This window comes from Ambystoma mexicanum, chromosome 6q, assembly GCF_040938575.1.
Source record: "Ambystoma mexicanum isolate Mex_15411 chromosome 6q, UKY_AmexF1_1, whole genome shotgun sequence".
Classification (NCBI taxonomy): domain Eukaryota; kingdom Metazoa; phylum Chordata; class Amphibia; order Caudata; family Ambystomatidae; genus Ambystoma; species Ambystoma mexicanum.
The window spans coordinates 992,683,302-992,710,156 of NC_090937.1; the positions used below are offsets into that span (position 1 = coordinate 992,683,302).

The 26,855-nt window shown below is 46.0% G+C and overlaps 1 protein-coding gene across 19 annotated transcripts in view; it reads right to left on the reverse strand.

Moving 5' to 3' along the window:
- Positions 1–26,855, reverse strand: part of SORBS2 (sorbin and SH3 domain containing 2) — a 923,152-nt gene that overhangs the window by 408,747 nt on the left and 487,550 nt on the right. For 12 of the 19 annotated variants that reach the window (XM_069631529.1, XM_069631528.1, XM_069631527.1 and 9 more), the window contains 3 exons: positions 23,433–23,459; positions 9,754–9,881; positions 3,306–3,926 (listed from right to left, as the gene is read on the reverse strand). In XM_069631529.1, coding sequence (XP_069487630.1) covers positions 3,306–3,926; positions 9,754–9,881; positions 23,433–23,459 — 776 coding nt within the window. The remainder of the gene's footprint in view (positions 1–3,305; positions 3,927–9,753; positions 9,882–23,432; positions 23,460–26,855) is intronic. The other 7 variants (XM_069631522.1, XM_069631537.1, XM_069631536.1 and 4 more) reach the window with 1 other exon arrangement.

Here is a 26,855-nt window from a genome sequence, read left to right on the forward strand (position 1 = left end):
AAAGACATGCTGGTGAATTGTTACTGTTCAGATGCAAGTGGTCAGCGAGGATATGGTTACTTTACTTTGAACCATTAACTCCAACAACTTTGATGCAAGATACAGCTGTGGTTTACATGTAGCAATACTTTCTTCCACTGAGGAGTGTCTTCTGTGGTCGAAGACTGATCGTTTTTTCTATCTTTTAACTGCACTCTTGTTGTTAGATTTGGGTTCATTATGTTTAGTAAGTCGCAGATTCAGAAATGTTCATTCGATCACAGTTGGAAACAGTGATCTCCAAATTCACACTTGACGGAGTGCATCTCTGGTCGGCCTAGTTCTTTCATTGACTTTAGAAATGCCGACTGGGAAATTCTGGATCAATCCCACATGCTTGGGCAATGAAGGAGGTGGTAACGGGCAGTTCATAAACGCTTTCTCTCGCTTTCTCAAAAACTCGTTTGCTAGAGAATGATAAGTCTGGCTAGAACCGTGGCCGTCTGGCAGGACTGCCTTTCTAGCTGTACTAGATAGGTCTATCCTAGTAAAGGCTGTTCCACAGACTGAGTTCTTTTCCAAGTGCTGAATCTGCAGTAGTTCTACTTCAATCTGAGGTTAGCATACACACAAAAAGTAATAGCTTAACTTGGATTTAATGATTTCTTAATGAAAGATCACAACAAACTGCAATGAACAGCTTTGTTGGAAATGTGATGGACTGCTGAGTTCCTTGTGGAGCTGAACATTGGCCACTTCTCATCAACACCATGACACCCCTGAGTGAGATTGTGAGGACTTATCAGGTGAGATAATAAGTGCATTTCCATGAAATCCAGACAGTCTGCCATCTTCCAGAAAGCACCTCACGAACAGACAACTCCCACGTCATTTCATAGATTGTTGTACAAAGTGCATAATGACCAGGCGGCTCGCAGACCCCTCGTCTCTTGCACAAATCACATTATGGCCAGGAAATGCACGGATAACGTGTCTATTCCAGAAGGCAGTTGTTATCAAGCTTCTAGCTATCATTCCAAATTGATGCCTGAATATCAGTTATCACAGTCTCTCTGCATGCACACACCTTTAGTGCTACAAAGTTTTCTTCAGGGGTTACTGTTCAATATACAAACACTGTAGACAAAGAAAGGAAGAACGTATGATAATGTAATGCCATCCTCCGTAAATGGCACGTCTGTAATGTGGATGATGGGGCATTCAAATCAGAGCAGCTACACCTGGACATTGTTGTGCTTGCACTTTCAAAGTACCCCGTGCCTTGTCACGGCAGCAGGGCACAACTAAGCAGGCACAGACATTGAAATACTTGTTAGATGTGTGCTTCCCAGCTGGTGAGTCCCTTCACATCTTCATTTGATGGTGAGAACATGGCCCTGTACTTTGGAAAGCTTCAGAAAGCCATTATTCATATTGCAATGTGTATTCACATGTTGGTTAAGTTCACATGAATATCCAGATGTACATCACAAGGGGTGGGGGGACTGGGTGGCTCTGGGTACTATAAGTAATGAATCATGAGCAGATGAAATCATTTACAGGTGCATTTTCTGAAAGAAGGTGACTCATTTTGACTCATTCTGACTCAGTTTGTATCTAGACATAAGGCCTTTCGCTATAATTTGGCCATGTATTATGGAAACGCCTTCACACTAAGCATGAGCATTTGACTTAGTGAGTTTGGATGGACCTGGTTGTGTTTGCTTTCAGTATCAAGGATCCAGGTGTGTGCCCAACAAGAACTGTTATTGCATTGTTTCAGGTGATGCAGACATTTCATGGTACCACTGGACCATTTATCTCAACTTTTAGGTGGGCTCTAGCTTTCACCTACTCTTGGGGGTATTCAGCATTATATAGGTGTTATTGTTTTATCAGCTTCTTTGAATCTCCTTGTGAACAACTTCTTCATCCAAACAAATACGGAATGGCAACATTCCCCATAGCATAGCAATACGTTAGGTATTCAGAGTCTACATCTGTGCGATTACAATCCATTTAGTTTCAAATCAACATTTGATGTCCATTTCTCCTAGTCTCCAGATGACAGAAAAGTCATAGAGAAGCAGACAACGTGATGGAAAATGTCCACGGATATGAGGAAAAACATGCCCAGGGAAAATAAAAGAGCCACAAGGTTTTCAAGGGAACGTGAGAACCTGGAATAAGCACTTGGCTCAAAGCTCCATGTGGAGAATAGAACTTGTGTGAAGTGCCACATCAAGCTGGGAATAATAATGGAACTATCACAAAATGTCGCTCAGGTCTTGACGAAAGGGCCATTGCAAGACCTATTGACTTGAAATAAATATACTTTAAGGGTGTTGGGGGGGGGCATTGTGTGACATCATGACTGTTGATCACCATTCCGCTGGATACCCTCATTGTCCCAGGGTGTCGTCGGCCTGACACCATTGCCACATTCCCTGTAGTTGGGCTAGTTGAAGTGTAACTCTTCTGAAAGCAATATTGCACTCTCTACCAGAAGCAACACAACACCAGCCCGCTCGGCAGATCTGGATACAGAGAGCCCAGATAACCGCAAGGCAAAGAAATGCAAAAAATCTGTGGGGCAAAAAAATAGGTAACCTTGCTGATTCTTGATCTTTCTTTTCAGGAAAAGGTCATGGATGAAAAGAGAAGGGCTCTGCAAAAATAGGATGACATTTAGTCAACCTTTGATGAATACTATTCTTAGACTGCACGAACTTCATAGAAATACTTTGCGCTGAAAATCAAAGCATTTGTTTCCCTGCTCGTTCTACCTATTCTCACTAATGTTTGCAAATACGTCCATGCTAAATTGGATATTCAATTATAAGGTAAGATACATAATTTTAAAATGTTCATGCTATATATCAATTCTATGTGTAAAATAAAACCTTAGGTTCCAAAATCCTATAATGTGCAATAGTGAACCTGTTTTAAGGAATAAAATGCAAAGTTAATAAAAAGAGGACAAGTGCAACTAGTTGCAAACTACACTCACAACAAATGAAGAAAAGATGCATTTGTTTGAGACACATGAGCAGGCAGGCAGCATTCAGGCAACTACTCCTCATTGTTAGGTCATGATCTGAAATGTCAATGGGTAAATGAAAATGCACATTAGTTACTAGTCTGAGGAAGGTGTACCTTTTGAAGAAATCAAACATGCATTTGTTAGTTTATGCCACTCCCCGACAGAAAGAGAGGATTTTATAGAGGAAAAGGCAACCACCGTGTGTTATGTGAGGACACTAAAAAGAAATGGATTAAACTAGTTAAGGAAGGACTAATGTGGTAGACTAAAATGATGAAAATACCGCTTGGCTCTTGGTGGAGTGAGCAGAAGACGCAATTGTAGACCTTGAACCAGCATCTTTGGAAGGCATCTTGGAAGTGTCTGGAAAAGACTCGGGTGGATGTTTTTGGCCTTTTGACTCGGGTGCCGCCTTGGGCTCAGGGGGAGGGGCGATCTGAATGGATATAGAGGCTGTGTGTGTTTCGGCTGGAGGATCATGGGACGATGAACGAGAGTTTTCTGGACCGGTGGATCCCAAAGTTTCTTTTGGGGCTGCTGGGGGGCTGACTGGATTGGTACTGGTTGGGTGTCCGACTAGGGTCAGCTTCATGGCAGAAACTCTACGCTCCTGGGAATCAAGCCTTTGCTCTTGCTGCTGGGAGCTCCTAATGATGTCATCTGCCATGTGTACACCTTGACCTGTGGACACCGGAAGTGGACGGCTACTCCTTTGTGAATGTGATAAGACTGTGCTTGACTCTGCAGAATACACAGTGCTGTGAGTGGCTTCTTTGCTAGTGGAATATAGAACGCCTGGAGGGCTTTGCTTGGTTGTTATTGACTTATCATGGATGTCCACCATCTGGTGATTACTCTGTGTTGATTTGTGAAAGCTCTCCTTTCTAGGGGGCGGCAGGGGAGCCTTGTTTGCCAAAAGCATCCACACAGCACAGCAGGAGAAACAGAGAGGAAGCAAATATTAGCAAATAAAGCAACAAAAAATCAGCACACGTAAAAAAAAAAGCAATAAGGCAAAGGTCTGACACATGCCCCTCTCTGTAAGCTGTTTACATTACTCCCTCTATAGCTCAGAAATAATGGCGACCAGGCACCTCCCCTTTCATTCAACAGTAAGCTTCAGTTGCAGTACATTTATATTAAAGTAAAACATTGGAAGGTTTAAAAAAGCAAACCAAGAAAATTCTTAAAATGTGCAAATAAAAGTGAAAGCATGATAAAGCACATTATCCTTTGGGTGCACAAATGTGAATTTGTAGAAACCTACGGGCAACATGCCCGCCCGCCTTCCCAGAATACATGTCGGTGAGAGCGAAGGACTTCCCAAGAGGAATCATGGTACACGCCAGGGTTGGGACCAGTTGTGAAGCATCTAATGGAAGACCCATTGCCAGAATACACCAGACAGGCACCCCGCTCCTCACACCTGGAACCCGCTGCCCGGCAGCCAGAGGCTTGGTACAAGATCCCATTCCACAAGAAGGGGAATGTGAAGAGCTATACGGCGTCGGGAGGCGCCTACGTAAACATAACTACACCAGCAAAACCCTGAGCCTGGAAGCCACACATCACCAGAAGCAGCCAATCATCATTCATTGCGTGTATGCCAACACCTCCTGTACACAAATGAAGGGATCACTTTGCACCAGGGGTGTTGCTATGTCTGGAAAAGATCTGAGGCTACATTAATGTCTGGACTGTCGGGACCCGGGTCTAGCAGGCCTTTTGGTTGACCCCCTGAGCTTTTATCTGGGGCTATAACCAAGAGACCTGGGGCTATACCCTCTTATCCCCCCTAGCAATGCCTCTGCTTTGCACACTTCCAACCAATGACCGCGTGAGTGAACACTGCAACAGGGCGTGGGGAAACAGCATCCACGCCAAGCAGGGCGCGTGCCTGGACAGGAGGTCTGAGGGCCACAAATGCATCGAGCAATGGCCAAGACAACTATTTGGGCATGTGTGGCCAGCAACCTCCCCGGTGGCAGCCCAAGTGACTGGGGCGGCAGCGTGAGAGGCTGGAGTGAATGAAGGGCAGCGATTTCCCGCTCCCCTCATGCACCCACGCATTATCCAGCACCTGGCTATGGGAGAGGACCCATTGATGATGGCACAAGGGGTGCAAGGGCCGCCATTGCATCGAAGCATGCCAGGAATTCACACGGCCTGGTGACTAGTCACGCATGCAGCATAACTTTAACATCATGATATGTCTGCACTCGTTGGTGTGGGATGAGGCAATGTAAATCCCAACCACAGTGCAAAGAATGCAAAGCCATGCAAGCCTCTCATAAAATCCACCTGCTAACATTGCATGGACACAAGATTGAGCATGGCACTTGCAGAGTTCCTGAGCGGGCCTCTGTGTTTCCGCATTTCATTGAGCGGTGCTGTTTCGAGAATGTCATGCATGATGGCAGTGGTCCAACGTACACGGTCTCCATCACAATGAAGTCCCACCTTAAATACTATACTGCTCTTTTAACCTTTTAACTGGCATGGTTTCCCCCCCCCCAGTGCCAAGGCCTTTTTTGGTGATTTTGGTATTTCGCCATTGAATGCCTTCTAACGTTTTCTGTTTCATTAATCCCTTAAGTGCCAAGGGCGAGTTAACTCGTCCTTGGCAACAGGGAGGTAATCCCAAGGACGAGCTACCTCTCCCTTGACACTAAACATGTTCCCAGGCGTTGCATGTCTGGTTGTGTCATTGCTGTCATCATTGAGGTGCACTTCTGACACATTACCAGGCACCTCAAAGGATTCCAGGGCATACACTTGTATATCGATGCTTACAAAGAACCACTTATTAATAAGAGACAGCAATGTTCACGCATTGACCTCACAATGGCACTTAGGCATCACGATGCCTTGGAGTGGGCACAATCCATGCTTGCCCGGTTCACAGCGTATTGCTAAGGCACCACTCACAATAACAAATCTCCCTTTTTCATGGCAACGCATGCCAATCCATAGAAATGTAACACACAGGAGAGAGAACATAGATACACTCACTGAGCATGATCAGGGACATGTGAAGTCAGCGAAAAGTGTAACCACTCCTCCGTGACTGTGTGTTAGATGTGTACCAAAGACATGCGATAAGGCATTAGTCGCCAAACACCCACAGGCAAAGAGTTCCATGACTACCATTACTTCAACATAACAACTCACACAACATAACCATGCCCAGCGCCACCACCTTGATCAAGCAAATGCAACTGACCACGAATATAGTGACCACTAAATGTAGACTCACTAACAAAATCAAGCCCCAAACCATAATCGTGCCCAGAGCTTGCTTACTAAATGAAGGTCCACAGAAACAAGCTCCCAAAACGCACATAGAGAACTCGGCTGCCACCACCAATGCAGCCGTACAAGGAAATGAACTGAAAGGCTCAGAAAACCATTCATATCTCGGGTTGAAACTAGGAAAATGACAGAAAACTCCAAGTTACTTAACAGCATACAACACACAAGCCACGTCCAGATGTAGCTGGGGAACTGGGAATAGGTATAGCTCTGATGGTGAGGTGACAATGCACAGCTAATGCACAATCGCCTACAGTCACAGCCATTTCTCTTGATGTGACCGCAATCCAGACTAGTCCCCTAGTTATCCGTGGTAGAGCCACCTCTGAACCGACATGTCCTCCCCAATGTCCTCCCGTATGCAGACAACACCTTCTAACCAGATGTGTTTGCCATACATCACTAGGTACTATAAAGGGGTGACCTGGGCAGCACCTGCCTGTAGCCCTTCACGTGATCCGTTAAGGTCACCCGATAATTCCACACTTAGCCTAGTACTGTGTGAAGGACCTGGAGCATCAAAGTCCCTTGGCAAATGTGACTGGAGCTCTGAAAAGAAGGTGTGCCCCTCCTGTGTGAGGAGATTAGTTGCATGGGCTCCAGGGGCCTATGTGACACTGTGAATAGTGGACTCCCCTGCTGCACATGATGGACTCTCCTCCTTACTACTCAGAGGATGTGAGTGATGCCCAGGAAGCTGTATCTCCACACCCTCATGCACTCAAGCTCCAGATGTGGCTGCTGCGCACGCAAAAAGTTCCTCACATCTTTCAACACAGACATTTTCACTGTAAAGACAAGAGGCAGAACATCACCAGTGTGCTGGTAATTTGTGTCTGTCTCGTATGTGACAATTCATCACTGAATTCGCAAAGGGCCTGTCTCTGTTCTGACCCGTCCTGCATTTTGGCTTCTGTGACACGTCGCTAGAACGCATCCTGTCTCTCACATAAGGTAGCCAAAAGGGTCTGCACCTCAACCATGATAGGTCTCCTGTCCCTGACAATGCCCTATCACCTCGTGACATTGCTTTCACAATGACTGGCTCCCAGCCCAGCATCTAGGTCACACACATTTGGAGGTCCTTGAACTCTCTGACCTAAAACACTACCTGGTATGGTGAAGCATGTGGGGTCAGCTATGGTGGCACCATTGCATGACCTTTGTCTGTGCCCATTGTCCCAGACAGAGAACCAATACTTTGACATACTTCTGTAGCCGCCCCACAGACCCGGTCTCCATTGAAGGTGCGGACACACTGTCCAGGTCCTTCTTGAGCATGGTACAACCTGTCATGTTTCCAACATTGCTTGCCAGAACTGCCACTGACGGCAAAAGTTCCTCCAGCGACACTGAGGACGTTCATTTGGTGGAGTATCCGTGGCCTTTGGTTGTGTATGGTCTAGAGAGGAGGTGATCGTTGGAAGGGGCTGGCATATCAGGTAAAGAGCTGCACCTGTGAAGTACTCTAAAACCAGGAGGTCCTCAGCTAGAAGGCAGTTACTCACTCCATGCTGTATGCCAGAGGCAGCCTGTGAGCTGATGGTAAGGGAGGCATGGATATTCCAATTTGGTGAACATAAACTATATCAACTCGTGAGTCTATACCAACGCCTCATTGGGTATCCAATTCTGTGTCAGCACTTACTTGGATGTAATATTTGTCATCCTAGTATTGAGTAGAAATTTAACTTTATACCATTTATATGTTTCATTTGTATACAACCATTGTCATGTCTGTCACTACAGCCTTGAAAAAGCCTGGATAGGCGAAACACGTGTTGGTTAAATTAGTGAGTTTAAGTTTTTTTCAAACGATCTAAACACTAAGCATAAGGCTTAACAATGGAGTATATGAAACATACTACAATTGCAGTTACATACTCAAGAATTGATACTGTTTATCACAACATTGGAATGTGGAGAAATCAGCGATTTAAGGGTCTATTTAGAAGTTTTCATTAATAAACATAAGCCTCAACAATGGATTAAACAACACAACAGCTTCCAAAAGTGAATGCTTCTGCTGCCCTGCAGAGCAGTAGCTTTGGGCCACCACAGTTGGCAGCTGCAGTGCTGTCATCGATTCCCGGGGCTGGTGCCATGCGGTGCGGGCCGGTGCTCTTTGTAAGTGGCAGTGGAAGCAGGAGATTGGTTGACGTTGCTGGGATGGATGTCTTCTTACTGTTGTCACTAGTGTGCAATGGTAAAGGCCCTGAAATGGTTTCCTCGATGAAACTGTTCAGCTCACCTTCCTTTGTGTTAGCGGATCTTCATTCACTACTAGTAAATTTGGCACCAGTTCAAAGAAAGGATATAATCCTGTAACCATAACATCAGTACTACACGGATGAATAAAGACCCCTTATTTGTTCATGATAGATCGCCACTTACTGTTCACAGCAGCTGTAGAGTTCTAAGTGTGCGCATCACTCACCTTTTCAGGAGTGAGTGGAGAGTGCTTATAAGCACATTTGGGAAGCTACTCATTTGGTGTCCACATTGGGCATTTGAGGGGTTGATAGATATGCATTTAGATTTGCTTTTGCTGCACAGGTCTTGATTTTGTTGTTGTCAAGAAGACTTCCATTGAAATGCATTGTATCAGGTTCTTAATCCCCAAGTATAAGGTCATGATGGATGACACTGCTGAGCGTGGTTCCGACTTCCACTATTAAGATGCATGATAATTGCTGGAACTCAAAATGATCATTTGTGGCACAGAGATGGCCGTGGTGCATTATGTCTGATAGGTGCCAATTTGTGCTTGTGGAGTCCCTGAATCTGGGTGGATTTGTTGTCAACAGCATTACCCTCATCCGTGTCTACACAAATGAATACAGATTGTGTTTCCGCCGCAAGTGATCCTTTGATGTGCCTAATATCTAGGGTGTGCTGCTGGCAGTGTGGTGGGCTCTCATCTGCGGCACTTTCCCCTCATGGCGCAGCGACTTGCCAGGTGTTTCACCACCGATCAGTGGCGATGGTACCTTTCTCTGCATTGTTCATTCGTTTGTGAACAACGATTGCCATGAGTCGGTAATCACGACAGTCGTCTGGAGTTGTGCTGCGCTACACTGTGGGCATTACACACATGTGATTTGTTTCCAAGGCATTTCTACTTCTGCCATTTTCTTTTTGTGATCGTTTTGCATGATTTGTTGTGCGATTTCATCCTTGGCCGGTGAAGCCCTTGATTTTTTTAAAAGAAGACAATACCCTTCCTTGAAATCAACATCTAGGGTATCATGCCACATGCATTTCCATTGCAAAACAATCAAAAGCATACATAGGAACTGACAGGCACAGGTGTTAGGGTGGGACGCCATTTGCTTTGAGGGTCCTCCGAGGCAATGTTGGTGGAGGCTGCGCTGCTAGTGCTTGTGAGGTGCGCGTCTGTAGCTCTGTGCTAATGTTACCTGGGTTGGTGACTTCTTCTCCTGGAGGTTTGGCCTCACGCTTCGGAATCCTTTGGCAGCGAGGGATGACGCCGTTGCATCTCCATTCAGTGCCTCACGGGGGGAGTCATTGTAAGACCTCCAAACCTCTGTGAAGGACAACGAGACAAAGGTTTGCAATTCCACAGAAGGGATACTTGACGCTAATGGTGCGCGGTGTGGATGGGGAATTAAAGAAAGCCTTGGCTGGCTCACTGCATCAAGCTCTGGCCTCTAGACCTAGTATGGATAAGAAATGACAAGAAGCTCAATGTGAGAAAGCAGGCACTGGTTATCAGGCTCCCTACGTGTATGCCAATCATTCGTGTTTGCCTGCATTGCATGTTCTGCCTGCCCATCTGAATGTGAGTCTATCTATCCATCCATCCATCCATCCATCCATCCATCTATCTATCTATCTATCTATCTATCTATCTATCTATCTATCTATCTATCTATCTATCTATCTATCTATCTATCTATCTATCTATCTATCTATCCATCTATCTACTGACCTATTTCTCCAACCACCCATGCACCCATGTAGCTATCCTTCTATCCACCCACAGATCCAATTAATCTACAAGCCATACAACCACACCCCATTGCACCCACCAACCGTTCAACTTCTTATTTGTGTCAATATTTGACGCAAGAGGCAGGAGGAATTTGTCATGAAAGGATATATGAAAAAGTGATATTATTATTACTATTAATAATGTTATTATATGCTATGATATTTTACTGGAATGTATATCATGGACCAGTTTTTCCTCACCCTTACCTGTACCTTATAGACCCATAGACCCTTCTCGTCCCACGCATTTAAAAAGAAATTGAATATACAGTAGGGCTAATGCCTGCATAACTGGTCAATGCCCTCATTATAATTCTCCGAGAAGCTGACCGACATACTGAAATTGTTTCTTCGAAACTGTACTCATGAGATCTTTGGATCCAGCCTCGTCCTCTTCTCCCATTCACGCCCCTTTGCTCCTTTCAAGTACAAAACCGAGTGCCGGGAAGCTGGCAAAATGGCAGAAGATGAGCTATGTAAATCCACATGATATAAGGGTCTATCTTTTGTATGCCCTGTTTATCTATCTGATTGTCGATGTGTGAGTGGGCTAGAGCATTTCAGCAGTGTAGTTTAAAGAAAGTGGACTGATGGCCTCTGCATATGTGTTGAAATGCCTCCCTGCTTATCAATTTTTCCAGAACGGTTCTAGTCTTAGATTTGCATTTCCCTCCCTTTCCGCCTCTCCCACTCAGTTGTGCTCAAGATTTCAATCTCAACCTCTCTTCATCTAGCTCTCTGTCTTTCTCTACCCCGCCGTAGCTCTCTTTTTATCCAGTTTCATATTCAATATATGTTTGCAAAAGTCATGAATACATTTCCTTATCTTTTGATTGCCATGACACTCAAACCCCAATTCAGCAAACACATCGATTTCTATGCTTTCAAAAATGGAATCCTAAATTAAGGAGATTTTGATGTACTGTGGTTGTAATAGGATTATGCCTTCTCAGAGGACTCCACTGCATTCGCACAACACGTCTGACAGCTGTCCCTGAATAATTAATGAGACAGTTTTTTTCTGGATGAATAATTGAGATGCAGTTGCCATTCTGCAAACCGTCCTTTAATGCAGTTACCATCTAGTGGTTTATAACAAACAGGCAAAGTGTATAGATGTCTGTGGGCGGATATATGATTGACCCGGTCATGTGTCTATGTAGAGAACCTGTGGATATAGGCATTAATTGCTACATGCCTAGAGACAATAAGCAGTTTGGCTGTTTCTCTTTAAGCCTAGAGAAAATACCAAATGTGTCTAGAATTGACATTCACCAAACATATACTTTAAATCAAAGAGTGAAAATGGAGCAAGTTGCAATAAAATAAATTGCTGAGCCCTGTACTATGTCAAAATGCGTGGTGATCTATGAATCTGTCCATCCATATCTATCCACCTGCATGTACCCATATCAGTCGATCCATCTGTCTATCCATATATCTGTAGATCTTTTGTCTCACCATCATCTATCCATCTGTCTGCCCATCCAGCTGCCGGTCAGTCCATCCATCCATCCATCTGTCTCTCTCTCTCTCTCTCTCTCTCTCTCTCTCTCTCTCTCTCTCTCTCTCTCTCTCTATCTCTCTCTCTCTCTATCTATCGATCTGTCCATCAGTAACCAATAGTCACACTGAAGACCCTAAACGTCAGGTCAATTTGGTGATTCAATATTTTGGCCACTCTTACCTAATTTGCACCAAAATGTTCCAATAAGTGATTTTGCCCTATAGCAATAGCTCGAAAAAACGAAATGGAAATTCACCAGATGTGTCAGCTAGTCAACGTTTTCACAATAAATTGCACTTTTTAAAGAACATGTGCATTCTGGTCAATCTGTTGCCAAACAATTGTGTCAAAATAATGTCTCTATTAAGCATGTGCACAGAGACTTTTGGGCTGTTCATATGTGCAGCTGGAATTGAGGATTTGCATTTCCAATACATTGCAATACACTCTTTATCATTTAGCTTGCAAACCAATGTAAGCCACAGATAGCAAACACATTTACTTTAAAATGTGATAATATGATCAAACTACACAATGGAGGGACTGGGTACACAAGCCAGGATTTGAGCAAATGTCTGCCTCCTGGAATGTACAGACATGTATCTGCAGATGTATCAACCTACTGAGCTGTCCTATTACCACTGTAATATTGAGTCAATGCTTAACCACATGACCTCGCTATGTCAATATGATGCTCTTATGTCTAATATTCGAGCCCTATGATCTTTACGATCCACTGGCTCCCCAATCTTCCACCATGGCGTTCAGTACTTTCAATACTACACCTATGTACTCAGGGATGACCCCACCTCCTCCAGGTGAGCACCAATGATATTATGGCCTGCTGACTTCTTTAAAGTGTTACGCCGCTCTCTGCAAGGTTCACATTTCCTTCTACCATTTCTATAATTATGGAAAGAAATAGTGTAAATATGTATATAACTAATTACTAATAAATTACTATTACTATATTAATTTAAAACCTGAGATAAGTAATCTCGAATGCTTCTAAACCATTTGTTGGTAAATTTTGATGTCAAGAGTTATGCTTGGTTTTCGATGAATCAATCAAATACCAATCCGGGCCAAGCCAGGACCAATCATTTATTCCAGAGATGGGAGAACATGTCAACTCTTCTTCATAATATGAAAGGAGCAACAGATTGTAGCACAGCAGATCGATCGACTATTGCACTGATTCTTCAAAACTATGCGGTTTGGTGGAAATCCATGAAAATTGATAAATCTCTGTATCAAGAGGTTCATACAAATTCATTAGTCTATAATCGCCTTATGCCTGATGTCTTTCAAGTCATATAGGGCAAGGATTTGACATGAACGATGCCTGCTGCATCGATAACACAATTAACAATCAACGAGAAGATAAACAGCATTCAAATGTCAATTCTCCTCGAATCCACCGTCCTCTTTGATATGCTTATGATTAATAAACTCGGAGCAGTTTTTGATCCCACTTCAGAAGCAGACAGATGGATTGTTTTGATGAGCTAAATGCATCTGTTTCAGCTTGAAAGGGCCTACAAGAGCGATCACGGAGGGCGGTTCAGATGCTGAACTCTTCAGGTGTCGTGTCTGGGTTGCAGGCCTCAAAAAGTGTAGTGCATTTCTATTCTACACCAATAGACAGTACGGCTACACCCTGCATGCATAAGACCATGGCAAGCGCCTACAAAGCCAGAGGATTTGTTTTTTATAAATCTGGGCACTTCAGGTTATAGAAACAAGTGCAATGGAAGACATTGGCAGCCTATTGTCATGACTTGCATAAGATAGCTGAAAGTTTAGGTGATCATTATGCAATGCAATTCTGTTGGTCTGGCACCTGCCATCACTAGTAACAGTATATAGGCTGTCCAATCTATCTAAGCATCTATGCCTAGAAAAGAGGTTGAATGTAGACAATTCTACAACTTGCAAATGGTAACACCCTCTAAAGGAAAGCACATTCTTTGTTTCTATACCTTTTAATGATTTTTCAAGGACTACGTTTACTATGCTGAGCTGAAACGAGTGCAACACGTCACGTTGAAAGAGGATAAGACAGCAGAAAATCAGCATACCTTCAAAGTTGGTGAATCTGGTTTGCAACATGTGGCATTAGTACACCTGACGGGGTCATAATGGGTGCAGAGGTATTATATCCAGAAGTACAGCATAATATAATTACTGATAACCTGAAGGACCCTCACCCTTAAAAGATTTACCACCACTGGGGTGTAGTTCAGAAATACTGTTTATGGTGAAAATATGACCTCATGCAGTGTATCTGAATGATCCCAGGGATGGGGTTTTATCCGTTGGACAGAAACGCAAATAGATGTTATGCAGGAGTAGTTGACACAACACTGTCGCCCTGAGGAGAGGAAATGCACAGAAAGGTCAGTAATAGCCCTTCTGCACACTGTGCATCTCTGAGCACAAAAAGGGTGACACTGTGAGCATCCAGGAGGCTTACATTCCGAGTTTATTTGTGACTCTCCTGTGTCATTTTGGACCACAAATAAAGGCAATGCACTAGGACAGAACGTTTTTATAAGCATTCGAGGGAAGGGGAATTATTTCAGTTTCACCTCCAAGGCGGAGGTAAAATGTTGGGATATTTAAAGGTGGCATTGGAAATCATAATCATGCTTTGTGTGCATGTGGTATTTAATGGAAACATGCATTTTGAATGCTACATTGAGTTCATAACGCAGCAAACTTAATAACAGGCACTATTTGACATACTGTCTGTTGCTACCATTATTGCAGGGCTCATTATGATTCAACCGACCCCCCTCCCTCCAGCATGCAGGGACTATTTACCTGGGATAGAAGCCCCTGATAGGGCAGATGATAAAACCCCATAATGGCCTTGCTAGGCTTTGCTGATTTATTTATTGACAACTATTAATGACAACTATGCCGATTTTGTTTTGTCCATTTTTTACCTGTTTCTTCCCCACATAAAGCAGTGGTACATTTGGCAAAGGTGAGAGGTATGCTTGAGTGGGCACCACTATATTTCCCTATGTTCTATTCTTTGAAAAGCTAAGTACTTGTTTTATAATTCCAGATAATTAGTGGTCCTGTTATCAGATAAGCCCCACTTGCACAGTGGGGTGTGAAAAGCCGGCGCCATTTTCGAGATAAAAACGCTGCTGGGGACACAGGCAACCTCTTCACAGCTGTCCTGCTGTCCCCAGCAGGCGCTTCCAAGATAAAACAAGGTAGGTATCACCTTAGAAGCCTAAGCAATGAGACCAAATTAAGAAACTCCAATAGGAATCCCTCCATGGGGACTATACCTAATTCTGACCATTTATATGTAGGTCACCAGGACAAGAATCATGCTGAAAGGGAGAGACCCTACAACCATAAGGTATGTTTTCTAAAGCAATACATCCAGAATTTACCAGGCACAATAGACAAGAAGGGAAATATAGCAAAACTTTTTTATTTGTATCACAGAGCCCACGCTAGGACTGCAGGTCCTAGAAACAGACCTGAAAAGAAAATATTCTCCATGGCCTGCTAAGAAGGAAATGAAGCCCACACAGAAGTTAAAAGTGAAGACCAGATAGGCAGGTATTCAAGGAATAAGAAGACATGGAAAGATATGAGTATGAATATCCCCTGCAACAAATCACTTACACGATGTATCTGATTATTTTTTCTAGAACTTGGTCCCTGAAGATGGTCCAAAGGACCGAGATGCATTGGACATCCTAGGAAAGCCTGTGTCTCTGACTAATAAAAACTTCTTTTAAAGAAAAATCCTTTAACAACTGTGTATAATTCTATGTACAATTCTGCCGAAGCAAAATTACAGACTATGGCCCTCATTACGACCCTGGCAGAGTGGGTTTACGCCAGCGTTATTCGCGGCGGACCCGTCCGCCCTACTACGAGTTCCCGTAGCGCCATGGAACGTTTTCCGCCTGGTTTTTCCGGGCGGAGAAATCCATGGCGCTACGGGACCTTGATGTTAATTACGCCACCGTATTTTGCGGTGGCGCAATTAACGCCTTCCCCACTCCCATTATACCCTATGGGGCAAAAATGGGAATGGGGAAGGGTAAAATGGGGAATGGGGATTTACCGCCCCGCCAAGGTCGGCATGGGGCGGAAAATCCGCCATCCTCCATGGCGCTATCGGCAGCTTTCCGCCGTGCTCCGCGGTGCATTTAGCACCGCGATTTCCGCCAGGGTCGTAATGAGGGCCTATGTATATAACATGAATGTTGGAAATATATGTGAACTATAAGTGACTCATTCACATTAGGTCCTTCCAGACGTCTGGGATATCCCAACCCAGACAACATCCCTAGATACACTTGGCAAAGTTGCCATTCAGAAAAAGTGAGTTATACCTAATGATCAGATGACATTAGGAAAGGTGTAAAATGCAACATTTGCAAATAGTACCCAAACCTATTGAAGAATCTTACTAGTCACTAAAACACATTTCACAACCAGGATAGGTCCAAAAACAGCAATAAGTCACACTTGATCATTTATATTGCACTGCCAAAAGAATACATAAGACGGACATGAGTAGAAAGAAAGTCTCACGATATGCACCTATAGAGTGTAGACACTAACAACCTGGATCTGTTTGCTGACTGCCTTGCATTGAACAAGTTACTCTCTTACCTGGTAACGTTCTTTCGATGAGATGGTCCGACGACATATTCCATATCTATGACAGTAATCACCACAGCTGTGCTGCTTCGGAAAATCTTTCGGCGTCTGTGTCCTGTGTCGATGACGTCGATACGCTGTCCTCAAGGGCCTCTGTCAAGCCAACATCACCGGATGTTATAAGTAGGACCCACGACGCCCGTAGCCTCAGTTGTAGTTTTTTCCCCCAGAACGTGTGGCACGAAACCACTGCCAGTATGACCACAGAAAGCCTTCCAGAAAGGTAAGCTGCAATCGCATAAGAAATTCTGTAGCGGGGCAGGTAGGGAGGGAGCGATATGGAATACGTTGTCGGACCATCCCATTGAAAGAACGTTACCAGGTAAGAGAGTAACTTGTTCTTCGAGGGGATTGGGTCCTCCGACGTATTCCATATCTATGACAGACTCCCAAAGCAGTACCAATGTATGGAGGAGGGAAAAAGAATGTAGAATATAGAAATTTAGAATGCCCAATCAAATTGCAGAGTAAAGGATCACCTTACCAAAGGCCAGATCCTGCCCATGGATAGAATCTAGGGAGTAGTGTCGTACAAAAGTATGGACCGAAGCCCATGTGGCTGCTTCACAGATGTTACGAATAGGAACACCCCTTTGCAGGGCAGTAGAGGCAGCCATACCCCTAGTAGAATGGGCCCGTAAGCCTACCGGAGGGTCCTTACCCGCCAAGCGGTAACATTCAGAAATTGCCAAGATAATCCATCTAGACAAAGTCTGCTTAGTAACAGCTTGTCCCAAACGCCTTCCAGCGTAACCAATAAAGAGCTGATCGTCCACTCTGACCTGGGACATGCAAGAAATGTAGAAACTTAAAGCTCTCCTAGGATCCAACCTCTGGAGCCTCTCCTCTTCCTTACCAGGATGTGGAGGAGGATAAAATGCCGGAAGAACAACCTTCTGGTTTAAATGAAATTCCGACACCACCTTCGGAAGAAAGGAAGGACGAACTCTAAGGACAATCCTGTCCTTATGAAACACAGTGAAGGGTGGCTTAACTGAAAGTGCCTGCAACTCACTCACTCTGCGAGCGGAATTGACCGCAACTAAAAACACAGTTTTAAGGGTTAACAGCCTCAAAGCACAAGAATGTAAAGGTTCAAACGGAGCACCCATAAGGAATTTCAGAACAAGGTTCAAATCCCAACCAGGCACCTGGAAAGGTGACGGCGGAAACGCATTAGTAAGTCCTTTGAGAAACTGAGAAATTAAAGGAATTTTGAAATAAGAACACTCCTCAGACGAGCGCTTAAATATAGACAGCGCCGCCAGGTAACCTTTAACAGTACCCACTTGCAGGCCCCTGTGGGCCAACGAAAGCAAAAAAGACAGAACCACAGGAATGTCACCTGAAAAAGAATCCACATTCTTAACCCTGCACCAGTCGCAGAACTTTTTCCAACGGCTACGGTACATGGATTTTGTTGCCGGCCATCTGGCCGAAAGCAACATCTGCATCACTTCTTCAGGGAGGTCCGAACCCTTATACCTCAACCTTTCAGAAGCCAAGCATGAAGGTTGGGGGATCTGACCTCTGGATGGAGAACCTGACCCCCCTCCCGTGAGAGCAGGTCATCTCGGTAGGGAAGACGATGTGGAGGGTAGATGGACAAGTCGAGAAGGTCCGGGTACCACGTCCTCCGAGCCCAAGCCGGAGTAATGAGGATCATCTGGGAACCAAACCTCTGTAACCTCTGCAGTGCTTGCGGGATGTCGGGGACTGCAGGAAACGTGTACAGCAGTGGGAAGGACCACTCCACCACGAACGCGTCTCCTAAGGCTCCTTTTAGAGGAAATTTCAACGAGCAGAACCTTTCGCACTTCCGGTTGACACTGGAGGCAAAGAGATCCACCTGAGGGGTCCCCCAAAGGGCAAAGATCTCCAAGAGAATCTCCTGAGCCAGCTCCCACTTGTGAGAGATTGCGCTCTGCCTGCTCAGAGCGTCTGCCATCTCGTTTTCGTCTCCAGCCAGATGAACTGCCGAGATCGAAACTTCCTGCTGGATGGCCCAGAACCAGAGCTGCATTGCCTCCCTGCACAGAGGAAGTGACCCTGCCCGCCCCTTTTTGTTGAGGTAGTGCATGGCCACTGTGTTGTCCATCAGAATCAGGACATTCTTTCCTCGCAGAGTCAGCAGAAAAGCCTTCAGGTCAAGCCTGACGGCCCTCAGCTCCAGCAGATTGATATGGAGTCTGGACTCTGACAGAGACCAACGACCGCTGACTGTCAACTTGTTGGCATGAGCTCCTCATCCCATGAGGGGTGCATCCGTCACAATCGTCACCTCCGGCCAGGGTAGCCAAAATGAAGCCCCCTTCATCAGATTGTCTTTGGCGGCCCACCACAGAAGGTCCTGGGCGACCGAGAGCGGCACCTGAACGGGGTCCGACATCCTGCCGGAGGACTGCAACCACTGCATCTTGAGGGCCCACTGCAGAGATCTCATCCGCAACCTGGCCTCCGGCACCAGAAGAATGCAGGATGCCATGAGGCCGAGCAACCTCAAGAACTCGAATGCCTGGAGACTCTGGGTGTGTTGAAACTTGTGCACCATCTGCTGAATGTGATGAGCCCCCACCTGGGGAGGAAAACACTGCCCCAGGGATGTGTCAAGCACTGCTCCAATGTACTGGAGCCGCTGGGTTGGCGTCAAATGGGACTTCTTTAAGTTGAGGGAGAAGCCCAGCTTGTGAAGGGAGTGTCAGGTGACGGACAGATGATCCAGGACTTGCTCGGGAGAGCATGCCCTGATCAACCAATCGTCCAGGTAGGGGTAGACATGAATCCCCCCTTTCCTGAGATACGCTACCACCATGAGCTTGGTGAAAACCCTCAAGGCAGATGTCAATCCGAACGGCAGGACCTGAAACTGAAAGTGCGAGTCGCAAACCGCGAACCTCAGGTACTTCTTGTGCTTTGGATGGATCGGCACATGAAAATAAGTGTCCTTGAGGTCAAGAGACACTAACCAGTGCTGAAGTTGAAGGGCCTGGAGGACTTGAGAAAGAGTAACCATCTTGAACTTGTCCTTCCTGAGAGCTTGTTCAAACCGCGCAAGTCCATGATGGGTCTCAATTCCCCGTCTTTCTTCGAAATCAAAAAATAAGGGGAATACCATCCCTTGTTCCTCTCCGCTACAGGCACCAGTTCTATGGTGCCTTTCTCCAGCAGGGATTGAATTTTCTGCGCAAGGAGCGGATCCAGACTCTTCAAAGAGAGATTCCCTGGTGGATTGTCGTGAGGCCTCTGCCGGAAAGCTATGATCTCCAGAACCCACACATCTGAAGTAATGGCATGGCACGCCACTCTACAAGATGCTGCGCCAGCCTTCCCCCAACCGGTGAACCATGGGACATGGCCTCATGACTGAGCTGAAGCGGCTGCGGCAGTGCCTGAGGGCAAAGAGGCAACTGCCTGAGCAGCCTTGGCACCTTGAGTACCATGTTTTCCACCTCTGGCACTCCTACGGTGGCCCCTTTGACTTGCAGCTCTTCTCGATTTACTAAAGGATGTGTAATATCGAAAGGAACCTCCCCTCCATTGCTGTCCCCTAGGACGAAAAGGCGGAGGTTGGCGAACTGTAGCGCTCAATGACTTTGCTGCAGCTTTGGTGGTCTGCAACCTCTCAAGGCTCTCGTCAGCCTTGCTGCCAAAAAGATGTTCACCATCAAAGGGCATGTTGAGGAGCCGGGCCTGCACATCAGGAGCAAACCCGCAACCACACAAAGCTGCGTATTACGGTGCTCGCTGCCATGGACCGGCTGACACAATCTGCCATGTCCAGACCCGACTGAACGGACTCACACATGGCATCCTTGCGATCCTGTACAATAGCAGGAAAACCATCCCGTTCCTCCCCTTGGGGAATATGTTCAGCCACCAATGAAATACAGTTCCACAGAGTGTGCGTGAAACGTGACAAGACACACACAGAGTTGGCTGCCTGTAAAGCCATACCCCCTGAAGAAAACACTTTCTTCGCCCAGCCATCAAAATGCTTGTCGTCCCTATCAGGACTGATGGTAGGGTACGACGCCTGCTTTGCTGGGGCCGTGGCCGCCTGCACCACCAAACTCTCCGGAGTGGGGTGCGTGGTCAAGTAGCAGGGGTCACTACTGGCTGGACAGTATTTCCGCAGAAAAGACTTGCTCACTGCCGGGAGACTATCCGGAGCAGTCCAAGCTGCAGCCACCCTTCTTTGCAAAGCCATATGGAATGGGAGTAGCGGGTCAGTTGGAGGACCTTGGTCGAGGATGTCCGTCAGGTCATCCAGCAGAAAATCCACAGGTGGCGCAGACCACCCCAAGTAATCCGTGACCCTCGACATAAGGTGCCGGTAAGAGAACTCGGCATGGGTGCCAGGCTCAGGCCGACAGAACTCCACCACCGGAGAGGTGTCCAGACCACTGGCGTCATTCAGTGACTGACGCAGGTCTTCAATCTGGCTGTGACCAGACAAAATCTCGTCAAGCACCTCCTCAGGCACCAAACCTTCCTCAGATCCCTCATCCCCCTCAGAAATAAAATCCAAAGGTCGGAAAGAGGGCACAGAAAAAGGGACAAAGACATTCTTAGCCTTGGCCAGAGCCTTTCTAGGGGGTTCCACCGTGCCATGGGGTACCTCCGACAAAGCAGCCTCAAAAGGCGTTGAGGGCGTCGACGGAATCAGCGTCGACATCGAGCGAGGCACCGACAACTTCGACGGCGTTGACACAGGCCTCAAGGGCGGAGCCCCAAGCCTGGGTGCCGATGGCGTCGATGACTTCCTCGGAGGAGGAGCCTCGAGAGAGTCCATCGACGACCTCGGCGTCGCAGGCGTCGATGTCTTCCTCGAAGACTTCACATGCTCACGCGGTCTCGAGGGCATCGAGGACCGGGACATGGAATGGGCATGTCTAGAGCAACCATCCTTGTCCGACCGGGACCTCCACGGCGCCCGGTGGTCGCGACGACCGGTCAAGTCCGAAGACGTACGAGCAGTGTCTCTAGCACGGTCACGACCAGCGCCCTTCGGCGGCACGGACGGACCGGAGCCCTGCGATTGAAAAATCGCCATCATCTCCTTTCGGAAGGAATCCCATTACTCAGGAGTGGAATGCTTGTTGGTACAAGCAACCCACCGACGGGCAGAGTCCTCGGATGAGGACAGGGAAGGTGACCTGTGACGGGGCTTCCGTGAGTGCCTCGAAGAGGCAGAGGAATGGCAAGACCGACTCCTAGACCGAGACCCCCCGGATTCACGACGACCATGCAGAGATTTGCCCCTCGAATCGTCCGTCGAAAGTCCAGTGGATCGCGACTTCCAGGGCTTGGTCACCTTACCCACCGACAGCTTCTTCTTACGCTCCTGCAAGGCCTTCGATGTAAGCGACTGGCAGTCGACACAGTCATCCGTATCGTGGTCCTCCCCGAGGCACCAGAGGCAAGCGTCGTGCATGTCCGTCAACGACATCTTGAACCCGCACACCCGACACTTCTTAAAACCCAACCTCAGGGTGGAAGAAGCCGAAGACATCATTTCAATACACAAACGAACAGGTTCGAAGAACCAAAAGAACAAGATTCAGTAGAACCGAGGCACGCCGAGATCTCCGAAGCGAACACGTTCGTGGAAAAAACGGAACTGAGGCTACGTTGACGTCGGCTCTACGGCTCCCTTGAGGACAGCTTATTGATGTCATCGACGCAGACGCCGAAAGATTTTCAGAAGCAGCACAGCTGTGGTGATTACTGTCATAGATATGGAATACGTCCCCGAGGACCCAATCCCCTCGAAATCTCTGGTCTGTAAGGGTGGTTGTTTGTATGGTTATTAACATTCTTTGAATTGGCCATCTATTGGGCTGAGTCCCTTTCCGATCTTTTTGAGTTTGCTAATAATAATGAGAATTGAGCAGGTTATGAAGTGAAATTCCTAGGTTATTCCATTCTTGTGATTTCAAGGGAAGCACTATCTCCTAATTCAGCCGCAAACATACCTTGGCTCAAGAGGGGAAAAAGAGACAGAGTATCTCTTCCTGCGTTTTGCTTATTACTAGATAAAGTAACTTTACACTAATTAATTAATCGTTCATTGTGTGTCTAATACCACACAGAACTGGGATTCGAACCTGCGTTGCTCTGCCTTGTTTTGTTTCCAAAACAAACACATTGCCCCTGAGCTATCCTTGCAGCCCAGATTATTAGGGCCTTAATGTGTCGCTTTATCACCTTGTTTGCAAGTGCAAATGTCAAAAAATGCAGAATCCCGGATGGTGAGAATCGTACTCACCAATGCCTGTAAAATGAATAGCCAAATAGCCTATGCAATTTATGAGAAAAGGAGAAGACAGCAGTGCTATTAAGAAACCTAGAACTTGTTGAACATGTATTCAAATGTCATGAGTGCATGGCTTGTACTCTCACCTCCTTAAACAGGGCAGAACACCTTAGAACAGTATTTTGTGTAGTTTGGGCAATATTAACACATGATGGTCATAGGGTTCTGGCTGTCACAGTTTTGCAGTAAACAGCAGTGGTTACTATTACCAGAAAGTGTACATTTTGTGAAAACGTTGAAAAGCTTAGTAAACCCACCATATTTTAGGCATGTAAGTTTGAACGTTGCACCCTCATCCTTTTAGCATCTGCACTGACTCGCATGAGTTGTCATGGTAGTTTATGTTGGAGTGTGGTCTTTGAGACTTTGTACTAAGATATTTAACCAAATTTCTGTGGGAAGAGTGACAATGGGAAATATTTATATCGAGCAACGGGAGACTCGTGTGGCCGGAACACTGAACATGGGCTTGAGAAATTCTGATGGCAGTGGAGCCCCACCAATCAACCAATCACAGCTGGATTCGGGTATAAAGACGAGTGTACTGGGAACTGTACCTGAGTCCGGTGACTGAGATCCATGTCCTAGAAAAGAGATGCACAAAGTTAGAAGCACCCTGGACAGAGCAACACATTCATCAAACCAGCGTCTTTGGAGAAATTAGGATCATAAGAAGAAACCTGTGAAATGACGCACAAAAGTTTGTTCTGAAGCAAATTAGGAAGTGTGTGTAAGCATCTCACATTTCTTGCAGCCTTTTCATATTGAATTAGCAAAGATTTCGACCGGGGCATACCTGGAGATACTTGGAGCATCACAAGATGAAACTCAGCCAATCTTTCTGACTTCCATTTGTGTAGGATCATCGCACATATGCTCCCGGGAACCTCAGATGTGCCCCATTGCCACACTTTGCGAAATACCAGCACAAATCTAAGATGAATTGTGAATATCTGAATCTGGTCTACAGCAAGTCTTTAGGACCTGTCCCTGACTCTCACTGTACCCATATCAATAATGTTCATAGTACATGACCATGAAAACATGGTCATATACTATGAACATAGCATTAGATTACTACACACCGGCAAAAGGGCCGGGACATGTTCCCTAGTGGAGCAGTACATTGAGCTCTTCCCTTCGGGCAACATAAGAAGCACACTTGGGTCTAGTTGGAATTCTGCAATGACTACTTTGGAACATTGCTGCGGATATATTTTATTTTATTTATTTTGCTTATTGGATATTTATAAGGTGCTTATACGGCAAGACAATATTTCAAAGTGCCACAAGGCAAATGGAAGGGAACAAGGGAGCAAATAAACATTGAAAATGGAGAATTAATAAATAGAAACAAAAAGCGGTCCTACTAGGCCTTGTGACATTCAGAGCATGCAATTGCAGTGAAGAGGAAAGTGGGTGTGGGGTGGGGACAAGTGCAATTAGGGTGCCCTGGAGGAGAAAGTGGCAGGTTTGCCTGTTGGGGAGGAAACAGGTAAGTGCATGGGCGGAGACATTCTAGACAAAGGGGGCAGGGTTACCGCCCAACGGGTAAGTGCAGGAATATTTCATACAAATATTATCTGGGCCTTCTGCATCTGGCTTAGTAACTCACTGCCAAAATGTTTTGTACTAATTAAAAGTATTTTTAATGAATAGAGCCTTAAAGATAATTCACTATTCAAGTTAAAATGCTCTGAAAAGGCCAAGTCTAGTCTTCACTTTACAGGCCTCCTATTCCTATCCATGGGAAGAAAATGTTATGATTAAAAAGCTTGCCATGGCGTCTTATCATTGGTGCCTTTATGAAGAGGCGTAACATTAAACATATATGCAGTAGAAAATACTGCTCATTGTTTTACAATCTTCAGGAGTCAAACCAGGACACCAGCAATGTTTCGAACCACACCACAATGTTAGAACTGCTTGTCAAACAACCCGGAAACAGTCCCAGTTCTCTTTACCGACACCTGCATCATCGACAAGCACTGTCTTTAAGGAGTCCAGAACGTCCCTATTTGATGACGTCTGATTGGGTAATGAGACCCTCTATGGCATCCTTCACGAGCTTGTGGTGTTAAAGTGTGCCTGCTTGCCGCTGCTCTGTGGAGCAGCATTTCTGTATCTGCTAATTGAAATGTTATCGCTTGGGCAGAACGTCATCAGTGTGGGCCGGACGCATCAGTGAACATTTCAATTATTGTTCTTATTAAGCAAATAAATCTCTGGCAGTCGGAAGTACTCTAATCACATTGATACGTGGAAATCCGCCGCAGCCGCAGGACTTTAGATTCCATCGTTGGTCCACCAGCCACCGACCGAACCGCGGCGGCGGCTGAGTCAGCGCCGGTTAAACAGAAACCAATTTAAAACGATCTTTTCTCTCAGTTTTCCTTCAAATTAACTCTGCCACATATGATAGAAATGTTTTGCTCTGATAAGATGTACTTGACTTTTCAGGTAATTGTAATTCCATGCAGAGCTATTATGTCTTCAACTCTAAAAGCAACATTCATGCAGATATGCGCTGAAACTACGGGCCTCGGCTGTCAAAAGGCAAAGTGCTTGCAGGGAGCAAATTACATGCCAGTCTACACAATTTTGAACTGCATTTGTAAAATTACTATTGCATTGTTTATTTTGGAATTTCATGTTCGCAATTATTCTTGTTTTGAACCCATGCACACACAACAGGGTAGATAATTATCTTTTAGGAGCTTGATCAAGTGTATTCCTGACAAAATGAAGAACAGCGCTATGGAGGTAGACGCCATAGTGAAGATGACTCGCACCTGCCTTTCTCAAAGACGGGAAACATCACTCCCTAGTGCCCCAACGGGTTGTTTCCTAACGGGGGACATTGCAAAACCTTCGATTCGAGGAATAGGAGACAGTGCTTCTGATTGGTTCACCAAATCGCAACATCGTTGAACATGAGGAAGATGTATTGGCCAGTCCAGGTGGTGCTGCCCCTTTAAGGGCATATGCAAGCGGCAGAGTGATGTTGCACTCCGCTGCGTGCGGTATAAATAAAGTGGGCATTCCCGGCCGCCGCAGAGCCACCGGGGAGCCCGATCCAGCAACCGGAAACGTATAACAGCTACCAGTGAACGAGTGTAGTCTCGTACAGCGGTGAGCCACAGAATCCTCAACCCTAGTACACAGTAGCCTACCCATTGCTATGTTCAAAGTTATTTAGGAAATTGCATATCTGACGACGGCGGCCTTAGAGGGAGGGCCAACATCCGGTGAGAAGGTCAAGTGCATAAAGGGTAAGGGTCACAAAGCATGTAAAGGAAAGGGGATTGGCCAGATAAAGGGGGAAAGGATGACCTGGCTGGCTGTGACATCACAGAGGCCACAGGTCTTAAATAGCCCAAGGGATCAGCGGCATCCTCTTTTGGCTGGTGTCCTTCCAAAAATGACACGCGTAATGACCGAGAGCAGTAGCATGATGGTAAGCTGAGCGCCCAACGGCAGGCTACTGAGGAAAAACTGGGGCAGCTAAAGAAGAGTGGACAGCTCCGAGTGGGAGTCACTGCACAAGTGCAGTTGAGCGGCGAAGAAGCAGAGGTGCAGCACATGGAATTGCATGTAGCTGGTGACGAGTGCTGGGGTGAGTTGCTATTAATACAGTAAGCGCTTGCTGTGGAATAGGCGAGTCACCGAATCTGATGTGTTGTTCACACAACTATAGGACGCCCATACAGCTATCCCCTGAGATGCTGAGCAGTGCCGCCCCCAGGTCTGCCAGCACCCTGTGTGAGATTCCCGCCCACCCTCCCCAACATTTTAACAGCACCCGTCAGGGCCTCACTGAACCCTGCCTAAGACTCCTCTCTGACTCAAATATGTGTTTGGTTGGCACCTAAACAAAGGGCTGGCATTTACTTTTGTTTAACTTATCTCTGTCATCAGCCGCCAATTTTTACAGATGTATAGGCAATTAGAACTGCGATGGGACATTTACAATGAAAGCC